The sequence below is a fragment of the Bemisia tabaci genome, chromosome 1, assembly GCF_918797505.1.
Source record: "Bemisia tabaci chromosome 1, PGI_BMITA_v3".
NCBI lineage: Eukaryota > Metazoa > Arthropoda > Insecta > Hemiptera > Aleyrodidae > Bemisia > Bemisia tabaci.
In genome coordinates, this window is record NC_092793.1 from 47,208,534 (window position 1) to 47,229,183 (window position 20,650).

A 20,650-nucleotide genomic window follows, 5' to 3' on the forward strand; every position below is an offset into this window, starting at 1 on the left:
TTTGAAACAGTATGAAACTCGAACAGTTCAACTGCGTGAAAGTACCTCATTGCTTCCTTTCATTTCAACTCCGTTTTGTTTCTAGAACCAAACTAACTCTTCAGTCGTCATGTTTTAGGCAAATTATTTTTATTTTTATATTTACTTTATTTATAAAGAATTGCTTTTTCTGGCTCATTCATTGAAACACTTATCTGCCTTACGGTATACGTACTGCGCACACGCTGTATTGAAAATGATCCAAAAGTATTAGCGCTTTTTATTTCACAATATTACACATTTAATCGGCAGATATTTCGAGGGAAAGTGCTGCATTTGTCTTGATCGTTATGGTTTCAGCTTTCATTTGATATATTTCTTTGACGTTTTTGATCCGTCAATCTGCGTGATAATTAGTTTTTTGGGGGAAGGATTATTCTTTGCAACAATTTTTAACCCGTCCAGTGGTTATGATTCTCTTTCCTCTTTCACGTCGAATGGTATAAAACTGGGAATCCTTGGAATCCTGGAAATGACCCTCTAAAAAGCCTGTAATGATTAGTGTATAAGATACGACGTGTTCTAATAAATTTGATGCTATCAGTGCTGAAGGTTATAAAAATGAGGGGAAAAATTAATTCCGGAGTCACTTCCATGACCATGAGCGTAGCCACTTATTAATGGGGGGGGGGTTAAAAATTCACAATAATGTAACAATTACAAACATTTCTCTCCGGGGAGAACTTTAAGTGAGGGGGGGGGCTCGATACCACCGGCATTTTCTAAATACGTGATTCTGTCCGGGAATAGAATTGACAATTACATCAGAGATGGAACTACTCACAATGCAGATGATAGGGCAGGAAAACAGCCAGCAGTATTTCCAAAACCAGCAGGGGTAGTATCCAATCATCTCCTTAATTCCATCGTAGAAACGGTTCACCCCAAAGGCCCAAGAGATGGAGACGCATTCGAAGAATATCAAGAACAGCAGACAAAATCCACTCACCGCGTAGGAGTCCAGCAGTTGAAACACGTACATTCCTCCCTGCCGACCAGAAAATCGACATGATATGTATACCTGATGTATTCAGAGCCACAGTCTCAAAGGATGTAATTTTCATGCCAAACTAAAAATTAAGAGCTTATCGACGGTGAAACTACCAAACCACGTATCTCGTTTGCGGTGTTTAAAAATCTACGCTCGCATTTTATTTTTTTGAAGTAGACCAAATCAATATCGTTCCTTGAAATTTTCACAGAATTTTCTCCGCACGAAGAGGAAAAATCACAGAAATTTTCAAGACTGGACGTTAAGTAGTTTTTCATTTAAAAAATAAAGTATGACAGGAAGTCTGCGACGTCGCAAACCGAGATACGTGGTTTGGTAGTTTCACCGTCGTTATGAACTTCATGTCATTAGCAGCTAAACTTAGTGAACAAATTCTAATTTTTTAATTTAGACGAATTGCCGTCGATTGTTCTCAGGATATCTTTTCTGACCGGATCTGTAATGGTTCGTTCCCTCGTTTTTTTTCCTTCTTCTTTTTTTTGATAAGGCCAAAGTAATGTGTGCAAAATGATTGCAAGAAAACGCGATTGCTCCGATTATAACATAAAAGACATTGGACGAATGATGAATGTTTACTAGATAACTTTGCTAGCGAGCGTTTTTCAAAGAACCTCTGACCTCTACTGCCTCTGCATTGACCTGTACTTTAAAAATAGCTTACAATAACCGCGTGAGTTTTGATTCAATAGCTTACCTGAGATATGCAGGAGAAGCCTGCCAAATACGAAAGAATGCAAACGATAGCAATGAACACTTCTTTCCGCCTACGCAAAAGTCGTGGGTACTCATCCACCATCGCTGTGATAAATCCTTCCATTGTGCAAAACTAGACACCAAAGAAAAACAAGAAATAATTAATATTTAAAGTTAGCCAACAATAATAACACCAAGGATGCATAATATATTAATCTATTCAGCCAAAATTGCTGAATAGAATAAAATTATCAAACGATTTTAAAATCGAAATACCAAGGTATCATTTCATGATGATTGCTAACCGCAAAGGGGCCTTTCAGAATCATGCAAACTGTGCAAGTATATACAAGCATAAAACAAACAGAACATCGTTTATAATTTTCTTGATTTTTTTTCTAAGAGTATTGTCTATAATAAAAGAGCCAACGAAAAGTAATTACATGTATACTTTAAGAACGATTGTGCCACGTTGCTGTGAAGGTATACTGCAAAATGAGTCATTGAGTTTTTTCTTTTTCTAAAATAAAGTTATACAGGGTTATTCAAAAGTTACGCACCACTGGCCATAACTTTAGTTCTAATTATGATATCGATTTGCGGTTTGTGGCGTCCTTCCTCATATCGAGGGGGAAACTTTTTGGGGTACTTTTCAGTTCTTCACCCCCACAGGGGAGGGGGGGCGGGGGGCAACTCAAAAATTTCAAATGGCAACCCCCATCATGTGATACATCGTTAGAAAGAGCATGAAAAAAGAAAATTTTTGGCGCAAACCGGAAGTCGACCTGACCCCCCTGTCAAAAGTTAGGAGGGTCCAAAGGTTATTTAGGGGGTCCGTACCTTCATTTTTTAGAGTAGCTTCGGCGGCTCTTGGACATACCGTTCCTCTTTTCAAAGAGTCCTCGAATACTCCAAGTCTCATACCGAAGTCTTCATATTGCCCCCGGGCCACCACAGCCCCCCCCGTAGGGGGGGATGGGCCTGTTACAATGAAACATTCCATTAAAATGCGAAAAGTCACAGAATAGCTTCAAACTTAGCATCAAATCCGAGTGGAACTTCTTGCCAATGTTAACGCAAACGCAGCCTGCGACTTTAAAGTGAGTTTTCAAAACTCTTAGCCCCCTGCCCCCCTCATTTTTGGTTGCAGAGCGGGTAAAAACCGGGAAATTCACTACAAGTAATGCCCGAAACTAATGTCCAACTTGAGGAGGACCCTTGAAACGGTGCGATCAGTCGGAGCATTGAAATACAGGGACTGCCACCCCCTGAAAGTACGGAAACATCCAAAACATCCCCGCTGCCCCCCTCATTTTTCGTTGCGGAGCGGGTAAAAACCGGGAAAATCGCCAGAAATGATGCCCCGGTTCTTACCAGCTCTGCAACGAAAAAAGAGGGGGGCAGCGGGGGTTTTATGGTTGTTTCCGTCCTTAAAGTGGGCGGCAGTTCCTGTGTAGCAGTTCTCCGACTGAGCGCAACGTTTCAAGGGTTCTCGTCAAGTTCTACAGTGGTTTCGGGCATCATTTCTGGCGATTTTCCCGGTTTTTACCCGCTCCGCAACGAAAAATGAGGGGGGCAGCGGGGATGTTTTGGATGTTTCCGTACTTTCAGGGGGTGGAAGTCCCTGTATTTCAATGCTCCGACTGATCGCAACGTTTCAAGGGTCCTCCTCAAGTTGGACATTAGTTTCGGGCATTACTTGTAGTGAATTTCCCGGTTTTTACCCGCTCTGCAACCAAAAATGAGGGGGGCAGGGGGCTAAGAGTTTTGAAAACTCACTTTAAAGTCGCAGGCTGCGTTTGCGTTAACATTGGCAAGAAGTTCCACTCGGATTTGATGCTAAGTTTGAAGCTATTCTGTGACTTTTCGCATTTTAATGCAATGTTTCATTGTAACAGGCCCATCCCCCCCTACGGGGGGGCTGTGGTGGCCCGGGGGCAATATGAAGACTTCGGTATGAGACTTGGAGTATTCGAGGACTCTTTGAAAAGAGGAACGGTATGTCCAAGAGCCGCCGAAGCTACTCTAAAAAATGAAGGTACGGACCCCCTAAATAACCTTTGGACCCCCCTAACTTTTGACAGGGGGGTCAGATCGACTTCCGGTTTGCGCCAAAAATTTTCTTTTTTCATGCTCTTTCTAACGATGTATCACATGATGGGGGTTGCCATTTGAAATTTTTGAGTTGCCCCCCGCCCCCCCTCCCCCTGTGGGGGTGAAGAACTGAAAAGTACCCCAAAAAGTTTCCCCCTCGATATGAGGAAGGACGCCACAAACCGCAAATCGATATCATGATTAGAACTAAAGTTATGGCCAGTGGTGCGTAACTTTTGAATAACCCTGTATGTTTGAAGAAAGAACGCCAATGGGTCTAGGGCGATTCTTATACGCGCGTTGCATACATTTTGCGCCAGGAAAAAAAACAGAAGTTTTTACTTAAGACAGTTCATTTTCGAGACCTCGCGCTGATATCTTCAATGTATTGTAAAATTGAAGCTCAAATTTGCCTAAAGATGAGTGATGACCAAAGAGCGAACGATTTGTTAAGCAAACCTATCCTAATTTGCAAAAATTCGCCCGGCAAAATGCTTATACCGACAATCATCAGTCATTAGGCGAATTTTTTGCTCAACAATTTGATCTTTAATCATCTTTGGGCGAAAAATAGCATTGACTTCCGAGGTTAACTGTCACCTCACCCAATTACATTGCTTGTATTATTAGTGTGAGGTCTCTAAAATACATTATCTCTGGTTGTTACATTCCTGCTCTCACTTTCTGCTCTTACATCCCTTCAGACAATGTATTGCCTTGCGAAAAATCCACGCGAGTTGATGAAAAGCATCGATGGGAAACCATAACGCCTTCATTTAATGTGGTAGGAAACACGGGTAGCCCTAGAGCAGGAATAGTTGTATCAATGCACCAATCGAAAATCATAACGCCTTCATTTGATGCGTTAGGCAACACAGGTGGCCTCAGGGCACGAATAGTTGTATGAAAGCATAAGCTTCAGCATCAACACTGTCAGGTGTTGTAAGAGTGAATTTCTATGCCTTGTCATGTATTAGCCGTTTTCTGATTAGTTTTACCTTTGCGCTCTTCTCCCCGTGAAAATGTTTGGCTTCGCCGCTGGAAGTAAGAATGGAAAAATTACCTGACTGTCGAGACCGATGAATAAAAGCATGACGAAGAAGAGGCATGACCATAGAGAAGACCAAGGAAGTTGCAAAACCGCTGAGGGATACGCCAAGAAAGCTAAACCAGGACCTGAATTGCAGAAACGTTTATTTTAACATAAAATCAACGGTGTGAATATTATCGTCTTTAAGTACATATAACCCTTCTAACAACGTTTAATGGGCACATGTTAAAGGAATGATTAGACTAAATTTTGCAGTTAGAAACCTCAAGTTCTGGCTCATTCCAGAAACAGCATATCGACGGTGAAACTACCAAACCACGTATCTCGTTTGCGGTGTTTAAAAATCTACGCTCTTATTTTATTTTTTTGAAGTAGACCAAATCAATATCATTCCTTGAAATTTTCACGGAATTTTCTCCGCACAAAGAGGAAAAATCACAGAAATTTTCAAGACTGGATGTTAAGTAGTTTTTCATTTAAAAAATAAAGTATGACAGGAAGTCTGCGACGTCGCAAACCGAGATACGTGGTTTGGTAGTTTCACCGTCGATATGGTGTCCTTAGTGTTCCTGTGCAGAAAGGTGTTTTAATGTATGAGCGAGAAACACGGAAAAAAATAGGGTAGTCGACACAACCAGCGGGTGTTTAAAAATGCGCCAGCTACCGTGCGGTAGTAACGATAACTACCACAGTAGAGGTCACAACTAACCCGGTAGTTACATCAACATCCATGATTGTTGATGTAACTACCGGGTTAGGTGTTACCTCCACTGCAGTAGTTATCGTAACTACCGCACGGTAGCTGGCGCATTTTTTAACTAGCCGCTGATTGTATCGACTACCCTATTTCTTTCCGTGAATTGTAGATCCTTACTGAAAATTGCAGTCCAATTGTCAGTTTTCGAATTATGCTTGTGTTGATAGCCCGTTCTTATTCACCATTATTTGGCGTCCCACCCGTGAAAGCAATTTCACGTACCTTTTCCACCTAACAAAATTTGTTGATACTGAAAAACAACTGGTTACGATTGAAGTACTTACTGAGCTTGCTCTATTGAGTTTATAATTTAAAAATTTCACTTAAAAAGACATTTCTTGAGGTTTTTTTTTGACTAAGAAATCACTTTAAAGGCCACCCGTTGAGCCCGTAAGGTCTTCGATATTCCACCCGTTACACTTGAACGATTTGCCATGCACCTTAACTGCTGATGCGCAGGATGCGCTGAATTCATTGAAAGTGAAAGTCTACTTAATTTTTCACTGATTGCTTCGAATTAGTGATCTTTGAATTTCCCATTACATATATCAATCAAATAGTATCAATTAATGTTCTGCAGAAACATATGAAATAGGAGCAGAAATGTTGAAACGTCCCCACCGCGCTGCAAGATTTACCTGAAGCAGCGACTTCACCACTGGTTTATGTTGCTCGTGAGCCATGAAACCAATGACAGAGAAGATGACAAAACCGGCGAACATACTCGTCCCCGAATTAACGCAACAAACGATCAGTGCATCCCTAGAAAAAAATGGCAGGTAGTTAAAAAACAGTCAAAGAGTGAACGGAATTATTATGAATATTCCGGAAATGGACCGGTTATCAAAAAATACGCAGTAAATTACTAGATTATCTACTCACCTTGAACTGCCAGAATATCCAAAAAAAAAAAAAAAAAAAAAAAAAAAAAAAAAAAAAAAAAAAAAAATACAAGATTTAGTGATTCATTAAGAGTCTTTTATGGGGTTGTGAAGGTCTGTGAAGAAAACTGGCCCTGTAATACATTACTATTATTGTAGAAAGTTTCTCAAGATTAAATATCAAAAGGCCGAAAAAATATCAACTTCAGTTGTTTTTTGTGTTCAATTGTTCATCCTACTGTATAAGTACTCGATACGAAATTCCAAAGCAGGGAAATATAGTCTGTCAGAATTCTTCTTGTTGAGGCTTCGACATTGTTGCATTTTCTAAAAACTGTGAAAAAAGTTGTGTTCGTCATCAAATTGTTTAAATAAATTGGACGGATTTGACCGGAATTAACCTAACTGGATTTATTTTCACGTTCCCTATAATTTTCTCTAATTTTTTATTGATTTATTTATTTTCGATACAGAAATAAACTACTTAATGACGCCTTTAGGCTTTTCGTGAATTTGCTAAGGAAATGAAGAGTATTCTCGCAAAATTTCAAAATTCAGTGTTTCTTGGTTATCTTTTTGGAAAAGAAACCATAAAAAGAATAGGCTACGTCCAATTTAGTTAGGTTGATTCATCTTAATAATAGGACAGCTTTCATTATATTAATTATTTATGGCCACTAGTAAATCGAGCGAAGCATTCGATTGTTTAAGAGCACCTCTAAAACTTCCTTCATAGTGTTTTTGAGCTGACATTCAAATATACTCACTTGTAGACGTCGTTATTAAATTTGTTGTAACTTCCTAGAGCGACTAGAGTTCCCAAACCGAGACCATAAGAGAAGAATATCTGCGTGACAGCATCGATCCATACCTGAAAGAAAATGGATCTGTAGCACAGCAGTGATAAAGATAAGCAGTTAACAGGTTTTCATTCTTATTCCTGAAATGTTTGCGTAAAAATAAGGGTCCCTCACTATTGGTAAGAATTCCCTCCTGGAAAATTTCATATCGGTGACAGTAGATCACATATCATGTGCAATTAATTGTCATTATTGCCTATCGTGACAGCGTATTTCATATGTCAAATTACAAAGAACGACCATACTATTGGTTTTTTTAATTGCTGAAGCTTCTGAACAGTTTCCTGACTTACTAAGAATGATAGACAAACCAAGGAACCTAGGGGCCTGCGAACAAGTAAAGAAAACTCTATTTTAAAAATACTTTTAGTTTAACAGTGTCCAAAGGACCCCCTAATAAAATCCGGTTCCACAGCAAAACCAGCTGTAAGCATTCAGGGCCCGATTCGCTTATACCTCAGGAGTGCACACGCCCGTAGAAAACTCAATTGGTCTACCCTTACCCTTCCATCCCAGCTTTAATTAAAACCTAAATTTCTTTCCAATTTCAGATCCCTTCCAAGGCCGCAGTTTCCCCGGATATAAAGCCTAAAACAAAAACAACATACAAAAAAAAAAAAAAAAAACTCAATTGGTCAAAACTTTGGAGATGGCCCTTTTCTGAATCATCGATCAGCAGTGGCATTTCTCACAAGTGTTATGAGTTTTGGATACTTTACCAAGAAAATAAGAAGGATGCTTGATCATTTTTGCTCTCGATCACGTGACTCCCATTGGGCCTACTTGGTGCTTTGAAATTTTGATAGAATGAACACACTTATATCGAGACATTTAATGACATTTGTGGATTTTTGACATTGTGTTTTTAAAAAAAAAAACATTTTGACCCATTACGACCAGACACAGGCACTCCGATGGTGATTCAATCGGCGGTGAGGCATGAATTATTATCAGCCATCGATAAAATCTCTATTTGGGGCTATCATAAAGAATCAATTGTTAAGGTAAGCGTTACAAATATGTGATAATCGACCCTTTTTCAGAGATTTAAATTGCAAATCAATAGATTCATTGCAAAACACGACGCGCCATTGGGTTCCAAGTACCCTTGAATAAACGAGTGACACGCGTTGTATTCATGATGCTTACCTCTGACTCGCCGAGCTTGGAGAGGTTAGGTTTTACATAGTACTTTATGCCATCGATAGCGCCAGGCAGCGTGATTCCACGGATGAGCAGTACAGTCAGCAGGAAGTACGGGAAAAGTGCCGTGAAGTAAACCACCTAACAAAAAAGCAAGATTATCCAGGTGCCAATGAGGCTTTTTAACCTTAACCGAAAAAAAATGGTCGTAAAACATCCTCTCTATTCTTACAAAATCATTTTTAAGACGCTCGATGGACGGGGTAAGGAAGGGTATAGTAAGACGGTCGATGATCAAGAGTGAGGATGAGGAGTTCGAAGGTCAGAGTTTTAATAGAGTGAGTCTTTACCTCCAGAGGCCTTTGTTTAGTCATGAACAGCTATATGTGACTCTATCTAGGTCGACTTTCAAAAAAGGAATCAAAATTCAGAGTGAGGAGAAAGTCATTCCGAATATTGTTAAGCGGGAAATTTTTCTTTGAAACACTGAAAAAAAAATCTCGGTGTATTTACTAAGAAAAGGGTAAAATTACCAAGAATTTAGGGTTCTATTTGATCCTAGTTTTTTCTTGGTAAAATTACCATTTATGGAATTGGTGATTTTACCGAGAAATCTCGGTAAAATTATTTAACTTTCTTGGTAATTTTACTGGACCTTGGTAAAAACGGCAATATTTTTTATCGACTGTGGTAGAATTACCGAGATAAAATGGCAAAGTTACCGGGAATTGATTACCGATAAAAGTGGTATTCTTGCCTGGAAAAAACAGTAAAAATACCGGTGTTTAGGTAAGCTTACCCGTCTGTCTTGGTGAAATTACCAATAATTGGTAAAAAAAGTGAGATGGTAAAGGTACCAACGGACCTTGATAAAAACGCCGAGAATTTTTTTTCAGTGAACGTCGTTTTGTTATTCAATTGAACTTATTTGCTCATTAACCGCCAACGGGCGCTTTCGACGACTTCGCTGGTCGCGAGGCGGCATTTAAGGGCGCGCAGCACCCCGGGGGTTGGGCCGCGTAGCGTAGCAGCCAGGGGGTCTAGTGTTTACAATTTTCAAAAATTGTGTTTTTTTCCGACAGCTTTTATTCGGCTTAAACTCGATTTTTGTGACGTAAAGACCTTTTTTTCATTCAAAGAAACTTAGCTTCGTCATCAGATGATTGCATTGCAGAGACAACGTTATGAATGAGATTTACTTACTTTGCCGGTCCATTTGACGCCCTTCCAGATGCAGAAGTAGCACAAGAGCCAAACGAAGAACAGCGTGCCGGCCAGCTCCCACCGTATCTCACCCACCTGTTGAACACCTGTGGTGATTTGAAGCGCTCGTCGTCTGAAACCCAACCAATCGCAGTCATTTATCCACAAGGCCAAAACCAATAATCGACCAAACTAAATTAATCTTTTTTTTTTTTTTTTTACCACTTCAAGTAGCCCGCAAGGGCTAATCCCGCGCTTTTTAGTCCCGGCCTCCCTCCGTCCCTACTGAACAACCAGTCCCAGGCAACCATTGTTTGAGACCATCAAACTCGGGTCGCCTGGCCGGGAATCGAACCCGGGACCTCGAACATAGAGCTAGCTCTACAACCACCACACTACAGGAGGTCGACAATTGTGCTGCAAAGATCATATTTCAACAAATTGTGAATCACATATTTTAACAAATTGTGCTCAAAGATCATATTTCAGAGACTCCATGCGACCAATCTGACCAATGCAACCGGGTGGATTTCATTGTATTTTCGTATTTTTTGTATTTCTGTGTATTAAGGGTCAGGGGCGTATTTAAAGTCGTTCCTTAATCAGTGTCTCTCCTCAGAAAGCACAAAATGGTTTATATTTTGACTAGGAGAGCTTCAAATAGGTTTTAAATGTAGTACCGTAAATAAGAAGACCTTCCAGGTAAAATTCAAGTATAGCTTCAGGAACAGATCCTTAAAAAGGATTACGGTGATATGCCCCTATAAAAATAAAGAATTCAAAAGAGCAAATTCTACGATCCCAAAAACTTTAAGGTAAGCACAGGCCCGCTTGATAATTTGCCGAACTAACAACATTTTCCTTTCTCATGTTGTATTTTTTGCAGTATAATGGCACCGTATACTCTTGTAGGTTGTAAGGATCTCTTGCCAAAGCTTTATTGGTGAAGTTTACTTATAAGTTCGTGAAAATAGTCCTTTTCATGATGTTTCATTTAAGGCTTCCTTAAAGTTTTCTTAGTCACAACGGAAACCATATGGGGCCTCCTTAGGAGAAAAGCTGTTTAAGGAAGAGAGAATGAATAGAGCCTTAAGGCTTTGAGACAGACAAGATCAAATATATGTTGTAATACTTTTCATTTTTCTCTTCCTACTTTCGCTTCGCTCTTCCTATCCCTCGGCAAAGTTTTTATTGAATAAGGCCTATTCAGCCTATCTGAAGAGATAAATATAAAAATAAAATATAGAATATGAAAGAAAAATTATGATTTTGAGTAGAAAGTGCCCATCGAGCTCAGATCATGAGAAAATGAGCGGAAATCCGATCGTAGGTTGGATCGCTCAAGTATAAAAGGAAGCAAGCAAAGCCTTTCCTCATCTCTTCCCTTCCCCCATTCTTCGCGAGAACCTCATAAATCACCGGGTATAAAAAAGTTCTCAAGGTGTAAAACTGATTCGGAGGGAACACCACGCTTTCAATATTCGAAGCTTTTCCAGAGATGCCAAAGTGACAAAATAAGCTTTTAGGGGCTTATTTTATAGTCGATCCCCGAACAGCTCATCCTACAAGGAAGCTTCGTGAGGCTTACATTGTGATGAGGGATGTTGAAGGAAATCCTTCACATAGCACCATAAAAAAGACAATTTTCACCAATCCTGAGTTAGTTTTATCAGATTAACTTCGGAAATGGAGAGATTCGAGGGAATGAAATGATTTGTCAGAGCAAAAAGTAAGAAATATGGAGAAAAAAGTATTATCTATGATTTTGAGAAATCTGCGGAAAATCAGTAATTTGCGTGTTTCTTGAATCCGAAATATTTCTTTTTTGTACTCTAAATTTTCTGTGGTAGCAAATCGTTGTAATCCCTTGCAATTACCTGTTCCTGTAGCTATTCTTTTAGATTTTACTCGAATTCGTTAAAATTTTCCTTTTCGCGATCCTGGGTCAAGAATCTCCATAAATCTCCCTTTCTCACAGAGCTTTTTGGCTCTGGCACCTAGAGCGAATTTCAGGTCTAAAAATCTCTCGTTAAATTCAACATGCAGCCGAAGGGCCTGTTAAATCTCAATGGGAGGTTAAACCCTGACAAAGGATAATTGAACCGGCCTTCGGTGCGATATCGATTTAGATTGACTGCTCGGTGCTAATTCGATCAAACGTTCAAAGAACTTTTCTTTTGAACAAGATATTCTTAAACGGATCTCGATGTGAAAGACGCAGACTTTGGACCGAGAGTGGAAGGTTCGGAAGGATCTCTTATCCGCGCTCTTAGCTCATCTGCCAGAGCACTCTTTCACTGAGCGGAAACAGAGAGAATCCAAAAGGATGATTTATATCTCAATTTATCTTGTGCTAGCGCCGCATTGAGTTAAAGAGGGGCTGCTGAAGATACTTGCAAGGAACGCAGGATATTTTTTCCCGGAGGTGCCGCACGATGTAACGTCAGGTTTTGTAAGGAAGCCAATCGTTTTGAGAGCCTAATCCGTTTTACTTAGTGATTGAATCGTATCGTAGATAAGGGAATAAAGTTATTTTTTTTTAAAAAAAGAGAAAAAATCAGATATTCGCCATGCAAAGGGTCATTTTACAATATAAAAATTCTAAAATCACCAGTATATTTATTAACTATTTTAGGGCTTAAAACTATTTCAAAGGAAGAGAGCACGATTATCCATGGAAAGGATCCATTATGACCCTGCACGGTATCAATTATAATTACTGAAATCTTAGAACCACAAACTGTCGCATTGAGAACGTAATTGAGAAGATAATTTTTTCTTGGTTCGATATTTCAATTAAATGTTCATTTCGATTATCAATGCTAAGAAGTCGTATCTTCTTCGCAACGTTTAAGTACTTACGATTATGTTTTATTTTCTTCGAATCTAACTAATCAAAATGATCCCCCACAATCGTGCGTGAATTTTTAAGGAGTGAATGAAAATCACAGAAACCGTTGGTTAGTTAAAGTTTAGAAACAATAAAACATGAATGGAGATTGACACCATCGCAATTCGAGGTATGCATCTTTTGACTGAAGCAGACGCTAAGTAAAAGAAAAATTTAAAAATAACGAGGTCGGATTGCGTCTTTCCTATCTTCGGCTGTGTCTCTCACGTAGCCCTTGAAGCATAGCTACAAATGAGACAAATGAAACCAATACAACATGAAAATAGAACGAAGGGAATGAAGCGCGTTGATGACTGCGCGGCGCAGAGATACAACTATTCGTGCTTGATGGCTGTCCATGTTGCATCTGCAAAATTGAAGGCTCCATGGCGCGAGGCGTGAACTCGCAATGTACCGCTCTATGCTGCCAAGCCGGCATCACTCACATTAGGGATGACACTATATATATTCTTTCTTCTCAATTGTATGTTTAATTTCTTATTTTAGGCTGTATTTGTAGACCTATACCTGAAGCTTGTATGTGTCCCTTAACTTCTCCAGAAGAAAAAGTCGGATCACTTTGACGCGGTTTAGGATTTTTAAGAGTATTTGTCACACACAAAAAAAAAAAATCTCTGAAAATATAGATTTTTTAATTTTTTTTTTTCAATTTGATGTCTGCTTCTTTTTTAAAACGTATCTGTAGGAACTGTGGATCTATATGTATATACAGCTCGGGGGCACGTGTAAAGGGCACGTGTTTTAGCAAGCCGCGGGCATTTTGGCCCGGCTGGGGCATCCACGCATCTTGGGTTAATCGCGTTTTTGTCGAGGTTACAAGAAATATCACATGACTCTAACATCCGTGGAATTTTTCAGCCGTGCGCTTTTTCTATGGCTTTACGAACTGCAAACACGGCTCGGCTCAGTCGGTGAGAACAAAGCATTCAGAGGAGTTTCTCATGAAAGAGCGATAAAGACAAATTTACATCAGAAGTACAATAGACTTACTCCCAGAATTCTTTGACGGGATCCGACAAGTCTTTGATGGAGACATTGTAGTTATTCAGATTGCAAATGCTGCCGTGGGTCGTCGTGTTCCAGCATTTGAGCCCGATCCGTTCGTAAGGACTCACGCAGTATTTCGTGTTCCAGTAATTATTGCACGTCCGCCAGGGAACGTCTAAAACAGAATAACAAACTCTATTGATTTGCTGATTATAGATAGAATAGATAAGAGGTCATCAAGGATAAGGATCTATGTTCGTCGAGGGATTTGCAAAAATAACTTATCTTCCATAGCATATGAATTTTTAGCACTATCGCATTGATGAAGAGAGATACATCGGGAAAAATTAGGATGTTGAACTAACATCCTGGTTTTTAAAAGAATGCGCAACGACCTCGAAACGTTTGTCTCAACTGCCTAACTGTTAATTTCATGTTCTGAGGACGTTAAGCTAAATTCAGCGGAGTCGAGACAATCGTCGCAAATTTTTTTACCGATTAGGACGTGAATTCAACATCCTAATTTTTTTTCAGTGCTCAGTCAATTCCCATAATAGCCAAAATAGAAGTTAAGATTACTCGTATCATATTGGTGGTTAAAGTTGAATGAGGCGTATCTCCAATTACGACATTGCAAGTCGCCGCTCATGTTTCATTTTTTTAAAAGAAAATTAACAACGATTTTTTTAATTTTCTGTTACTTGTCCATATTCATTTACAAATGTTTATCAAACATTTTAAGGAGGTATACAACCAAACCACGTTTCTCGTTCGCGGTGTTTAAAAATATTTGCTCCTATTTCATTTTATTTTTTGAGGAGGTCAAAGCAACATCATTATTTGATGTTTCTTCAGATATTACTTTGCACAGAGAGGAACCATTACATAAGTTTTTAAGAATTCATGTTGAGTAGTTCTCTGTTCAAAAAATGAAGTATGGCAGGATGTCTGCACTGTCTAAAACCAAGATACGTGGCTTAGGAGTTTTACCATCAATATGTCGATTAGTTTTCTTTTAGGAAAGGAATATGTTAAAGGAATTCTTTACGTCACAATTCAGATACGAATTTTTCCACTTTAGCCATCGATATCTCGCACCTCTCTTATTTTGACATGTTTGATGGCCGAATGTTTCATCTCGTCGTAATACAGTTAAGAGCTCTTTCTGATGGAGTTGGAAATGATTTTTTTTTTTTAAAGACATAACTTTGATTATTTAACGAGCATTTTGTTCTTTTCAAATGTCCAATTTGGCTTCAGTTGATTTTGTGTCTTCCGCAACCAAATAAACTAAATTTTTTGCTCCTAATGTAAGTTTTAATACTAACTTTTTCACTCTGAGTTAACTTTTTTTACAAATTTCCACTCCGCTCTTGACAGTTTGCGCAAATATCTGCAGAGAAGATAATCTTGTCTTAGGTGATTGTTTTGGTTCTAATTTTTCACGAAGAACACGCCACTGTATTGATTAAACTTGCAGGTATACCTAAACAAACGAGGCTATTTTACTCACCAATCCTGATAGACATCACAAAATAGAATATTGCCCACGCAAGAATAACAATGTAATAAACATTCATCCAACATGACATCACAGCTGCTGCATATCCAATGCCTAGAACAAAGAAATAGTTTTTAATTAGTTTCACTTCACTCCGTCTGCGATTTCAATTTGCTCAGTTTTGAGCAAGCGCTGTTCCAAATTCCAGTTTGCAATACTCCTAGCATAAAACTGTCGGATGCAAGAGTGACCTCTCGCACTTCACTTCTATGATAGAGCACTGAAAAGCTTACAACTTACTCCTTGGGATACTCGGAACTGCTAAGAAACTTTAACCGTTAATAGGCACAATTTTACATCAAATTGAATCCTCAGCGATTTGTAGTAAAAAATCGCTCCAATTGGTTTTTTCGGTGGGACCCCCGCCACTGCGTGTGTTGATTTTTGCGATCCTGCTGTTGATAAACCGTGCTCCATTCTTTGATTCAATTTTGAGTCCCAAAAAAATCTATGGAAAGTTATTATAGTTAACGATTGTAGCAGGGCCGGATTTACCTACTTGCCGCCCATGGGCCGCCTGTATTTTGCCGCCCCCTCCTCATTCGTTTTGAAACATCAATAAAAACCATTAAGTGAGCCAGTGGAAAAGGGGTGCATAAGACGTGTTTACTAATGTTGGTCACATTGTTTGCGAAAGTCCTGTCAACACTACCAGCAAAAGTTAGGTTCCGTAAATCTGTCTCTGTAGACAAGTTCCATTTATAAGGAATGAACGAAAAAATTATGAAAGAACAAACATAAATGTAGTGTAATAATTTTAACTTCCGCCGCCGCGCCGCGCTGACTGCACTGTCTTTGGCGCAATGCGTGAGGTATTCCTACAGTCTAGTAGGCGCTATGCGTTTCACGACAACCGCTGCTGGCCGCACGGTGTTTGACGCAATCCGTGGAGTATTCATGCAGTCTTGTAGGCGCTAATATGTTTCATGCCGATCGCCGCGCCGAGGACTTCTATTTTTCATCTCAAGTCCTCGTCATCATTGCTCTCTGGGCCGCGCCATTCCAGGCCAAATTGCGTGTTTGGTTTCTCTCTCTCGACTAATTAAAGGTGCTGTCTCTTGTATCACCGAACGACGAAAAAATTAGAAATTACTATACTCTCAGGAAATGAAAGATTTTGTCACCTTTTCTTGTTTGTATTTTTTTTCTGAATCCGATTTTTTTTACCTACGTTTAAAAAAATTGCAAAACTTGCCGCCCCCTAAATTTGCCGCCATGGGCCGCGGCCCATGTGGCCACCCCCTTAATCCGGCCCTGGATTGTAGCAATCAGTCTTGTAACTAACTGATACTACAAAATTAGCCGCGCGAACTTTAAGCACAGCATTGTAATGTCGGTCGTACCCATTCTGTTCAATCAACCATATTTTTCATTTAATACATTCTGCCGCAGCTGTTTAGTACCAGGACTCATATCGACGGTGTAAGTCGGCAATCATGTAAATCGGTTTGTAACGTCGCATGACTCCCTGTCAAACTTTATTTTTTAAATGGAAAACTACTCAACGGCATTCTTTAAAACTGTCATGATTTTTCTTCTCAATGCGAAGAAAATTCTGCAAAAACTTCAAGAAATAATATCGATTTATTCTCCTTTAAAAAAATGACGTATAGATGCGGAGATTTTCAGACACCGCAAACGAGTTATGTGATTGCCGACTTTCACCGTCGATATGTTTTTTTTTTTAAATAATCGCTGATTTAGGAGTCAACTTGTGGCAGCGCAACGTCGTGACAGAATTTTCCGGGACCAATGTTGAAGATAAACCTTGAGCCCGATAACTTTACTTAGGTGTGAGTCACATTCTCCTTGAACGACACCCCTTTCCTTTGTGAAGTATTCTTGTACGCGCGCAAATTTCCTAGAAACCTGAAGGTTTTGATATCTAGTTAAATGAAGCCGGTGTAACAGATTGCAATTTGAATGTTTTATAATGAATTACGTAACTTAAAGCCTGGATACACACGGCGATTACTCGCCGCGAGTGAAAGACGCGAAAGCCAATGGAGAGCCTTGATTTCGATAAATCGACGTCAATGGATCGAAATCAAGGCTCTCCATTGGCTTTCGTCTTTCACTCGCGGCGATTAATTGCCGTGTGTATCTGGGCCTTCCAGGCAGAGACCCAACGCGTCATTTTAATTCCGTTTCAGGAAACTGCCTGTTGCAATGCGCAATCGTAAAATAATGCAATTCATTCTTTGGAAAAATTACGGAGCCCGATTTCAGCCACCGCAACTTGCCGACGGCTGCCGATGAGTTATTCAGCTAATTGAGAACTTTTCAACGGGTTTCCCCACCCAGCGTTGCCGACAGTCACGTAAATTTGCTCTTTTTTAAATCGAAAATGCAAAATCGAACTCGAGGAAGCTAATCACACCCTTGCGCGTGCAATCTATCGAAAAAAAATTGGTACATCGATAGATATGCAGGAGTCCAGTGAACTGGGAAACGGACTGCGGGTGGACATAAATTGAGATAATTTCGTCGTACATCTGACGTAAGGGCGTATCTTGATTTTGAAATGAGCCCTGGAAAGCATGGGGTTAAATGGAAAACAGGGCTCATTTGGAAATCGAGATATGCCCTTACGTCAGAGGAGCGACGATTTCACCGCAGCTTAGATCCCCCGTGTAAACCTAATATTGAGAATATTCCGCCAATATACTGTTCATTTTAATGCGCTTAAAAAGTCCTTTGAATATGAATCGCGATATTTTACGAAACTTTTCTTAGATCACGCTAATTGCTCCGGAAGAATCGTGTACAAGTGATCTGCTTGGAATATTTTGCGAAGTATTCTGACAAACTTTCGCTTCTTTTTTAAAGAACCTTCAGTGTATTCTTGAAGGATCTGAATTCACCGTTGGGTGGGGTAAATGCTGAGACTAACCAAAAATTTTAAATATTGACCCTGTGGGTGCATTTCAAAGAAAACAACATCGTAATCGAAGGTACGCCTTCGTATTTACTTCAACAAGAGGGCCTAATTTGGGAGTATGAACAGATCGTCTCCTAAAGGCCTGAGAGTTCAAAAGGACAGCAGCCCCTCCCGCATAAAATCTCTAATTGTAAAATAGACCCACGTCACCAACCTTTACACGCAAATGAAAGCAAGACTTTCAGATAAACTTTCAACCACCGAAAAAGGAAAGTTGTTTCGAAAATAATGTCTGAGACAACTTCACGATAAGTTGACTTTAAATGCGATCTAAGGAGACTTTAAAAGATTCCGTGAAAACTGATTTAAAAAATAAACAAATCACATTTTAGATTCAGACGATCCTTCATTGAATTAACATGGATTTGTAACAAAAATTGGTACTTTGAAATCAAAGATAGGCCATGGGCACTTGGGCAGCCTTTATAGGTCCTATAACTTCATTCGTGGAGACATCGGTGAGGGCCTTGTAGATTTACGAGACTATAGATCTTCGTCCATACTTTTCCCAACCTTACTCTGGGTATCGATTACCCATCGATATCCTGATGGGTTTAAGTAGAGTCCCTTCATAGAAAGAAATGGGACAACGCGGCGTATGAATGACACAAACGAAAATAAAGATTACACAAATTGGACGTTTTTTGTAATAGCTTTAGCTTTAATCAACCCGTTCCCGAATTCCTCTCTCTGTTCCCTCTCTCATTCCACTTGCTCCTTGCCGTACCTCCAATTCCCCGGTCCATCCCGGTTCATAATCTTCACAATTGGTGAAAGTGTAATCTTTATTCTCGTTTGTGATACTGTGAAGGCCTAATACGGGAACCAATCGAAATGGATACGTATTGTCTTTACTCTCGGTATAAAGGGACTCTAGGCTTAACCTGTTTGGGTTTAACCCTGCCCAGTAGTGAGCCATTCCCTGTGGTTTGGCAACAGTGTGCACGATAATTGCCGCGATCAAATTAAATGGAAAGCTATTTATTCGCGAATCAGAGCCGATTCGCAATCGCCGATGGGGAGGAATGGGTGAATGAAAGGGGGGGTAGACGGGGGGAGCAAGAGGACGGAGGGTTAATATAGAACGCACCTTCATAAAGTAAGTAGGTCAACAGTTTGCGTCCAGCTTCTCTCAACTTTCCTGGTGGAAGGTCTCGGAATTAAGCGAGTTTTCATTCATTATTAAAACGGGATTCCAATCTGGCCTTCCGCGTCTCGCATAGGTTTCCGAGCGCGCAGATTGCGGCATGCGAATTTGAGTTCGCGAGAAGTTTCTCCGACAGAGAGTACATGTTATGCTTGAAAAAAGTCTAGAAGCTAGTATAAGCAAAGGTCCCCTCCATTTTCCGACTAGAGACAAAAGCTGATAAAAGGGAGGAAGTCCAAAAAATTGAAAATTGATTTGTTTGCATATTTTTCGTGTACTTACACTAGAAAAAAGGGACTTGATTTAAGCAGTAATATTCTTGAATTTTCCGCCTAGAAGATATTTTTCTTGAACCAAACAGTCTGAAAGATGCTAGTATCGAGAAAGGAGTCGTTTATATCACGCCGTGGCCTGCTTGGTTCGAACGATTTTATTCGTGATTGAAAAGGAAATCCTCTCAGTGGCAAATTCAAGTCATTCCAGTGTTAGAGGTATATAATTTATTTATTTTATTTATAACTACATAATGATAAACAGGGCCGCTAGGGCCCAAAACATACCTTATTGACCTGATAAGTGTTCCAACTTCCAAGACGCTAGCTCAATACCCTATTTTTTCGGAGACTACGGAAGTCTGAAACACTGCACTGAACAATGTTTTTCGGGTACCTGTGGCAACTTGCACTAAAAACCGTGATGGAAATACAGCGAAACCTACATTTGGACATATTTCTGGCAAACGGAATTATGTGTATTAAGACATGAGCCCTAAGACCCATAAGAGTATCTATAGAACAGGATTCATGTCATAATGCGCATAGTTTCGTTTGGTAGAAATACGTCCATTTCTTCTTCCCCTCGTGTGCTTCAAAGTTTGTCAATGAGCAGGCAGGCTGGTAAAACTTCGATTTAGAGTTGTTTTATTTTTTTAGAGGGAGGCTTTGGCGAGAGAGAGAGAGAGATGTTGGGGAGGGAAAGGGGTACTGTGAAAGTCATATATCTGCATGTCAGGAGCAGACGTGACAAGGGGGGTGCGCCTGCGAGAGCCTCTCCAAAAATTTAACATATCTAGGCTGACATTGATGCCGTATTTTTCCAACGTTTCCTACCGCAATTTAACCTTACCTACTGGCGGGAGTACAGTGGTATACCTCACCCTCAGGAGGTTAGGAAAGACGAGGGGATTTTGGGAGTCAAACTCACAACTAGAACAAACCATGCCCATAAACATAGCAAAAATGTTCCTGCATATATATATATATATTTTTTTTAACTCTCCTTAAGGAACTCTGCCACCAGTGCTGTGTGCATTGATTCTATTCAAATACCCGAAGATTTTTTTCCTAACATGCATCTGTCATAATGTCACC

The 20,650-nt window shown here is 39.8% G+C and overlaps 1 protein-coding gene across 1 annotated transcript in view; it reads right to left on the reverse strand.

Moving 5' to 3' along the window:
- Gat (GABA transporter) overlaps positions 1-20,650 on the reverse strand; it is a 56,663-nt gene that overhangs the window by 2,635 nt on the left and 33,378 nt on the right. Inside the window, exons 3-12 of the mRNA XM_072301969.1 lie at positions 15,145-15,246; positions 13,635-13,806; positions 9,734-9,866; positions 8,537-8,671; positions 7,295-7,398; positions 6,306-6,408; positions 5,847-5,868; positions 4,902-5,014; positions 1,746-1,877; positions 824-1,027 (exon numbers count right to left, since the gene is read on the reverse strand). Of these exons, the coding sequence (XP_072158070.1) occupies positions 824-1,027; positions 1,746-1,877; positions 4,902-5,014; positions 5,847-5,868; positions 6,306-6,408; positions 7,295-7,398; positions 8,537-8,671; positions 9,734-9,866; positions 13,635-13,806; positions 15,145-15,246 (1,220 nt within the window). The remainder of the gene's footprint in view (positions 1-823; positions 1,028-1,745; positions 1,878-4,901; positions 5,015-5,846; positions 5,869-6,305; positions 6,409-7,294; positions 7,399-8,536; positions 8,672-9,733; positions 9,867-13,634; positions 13,807-15,144; positions 15,247-20,650) is intronic.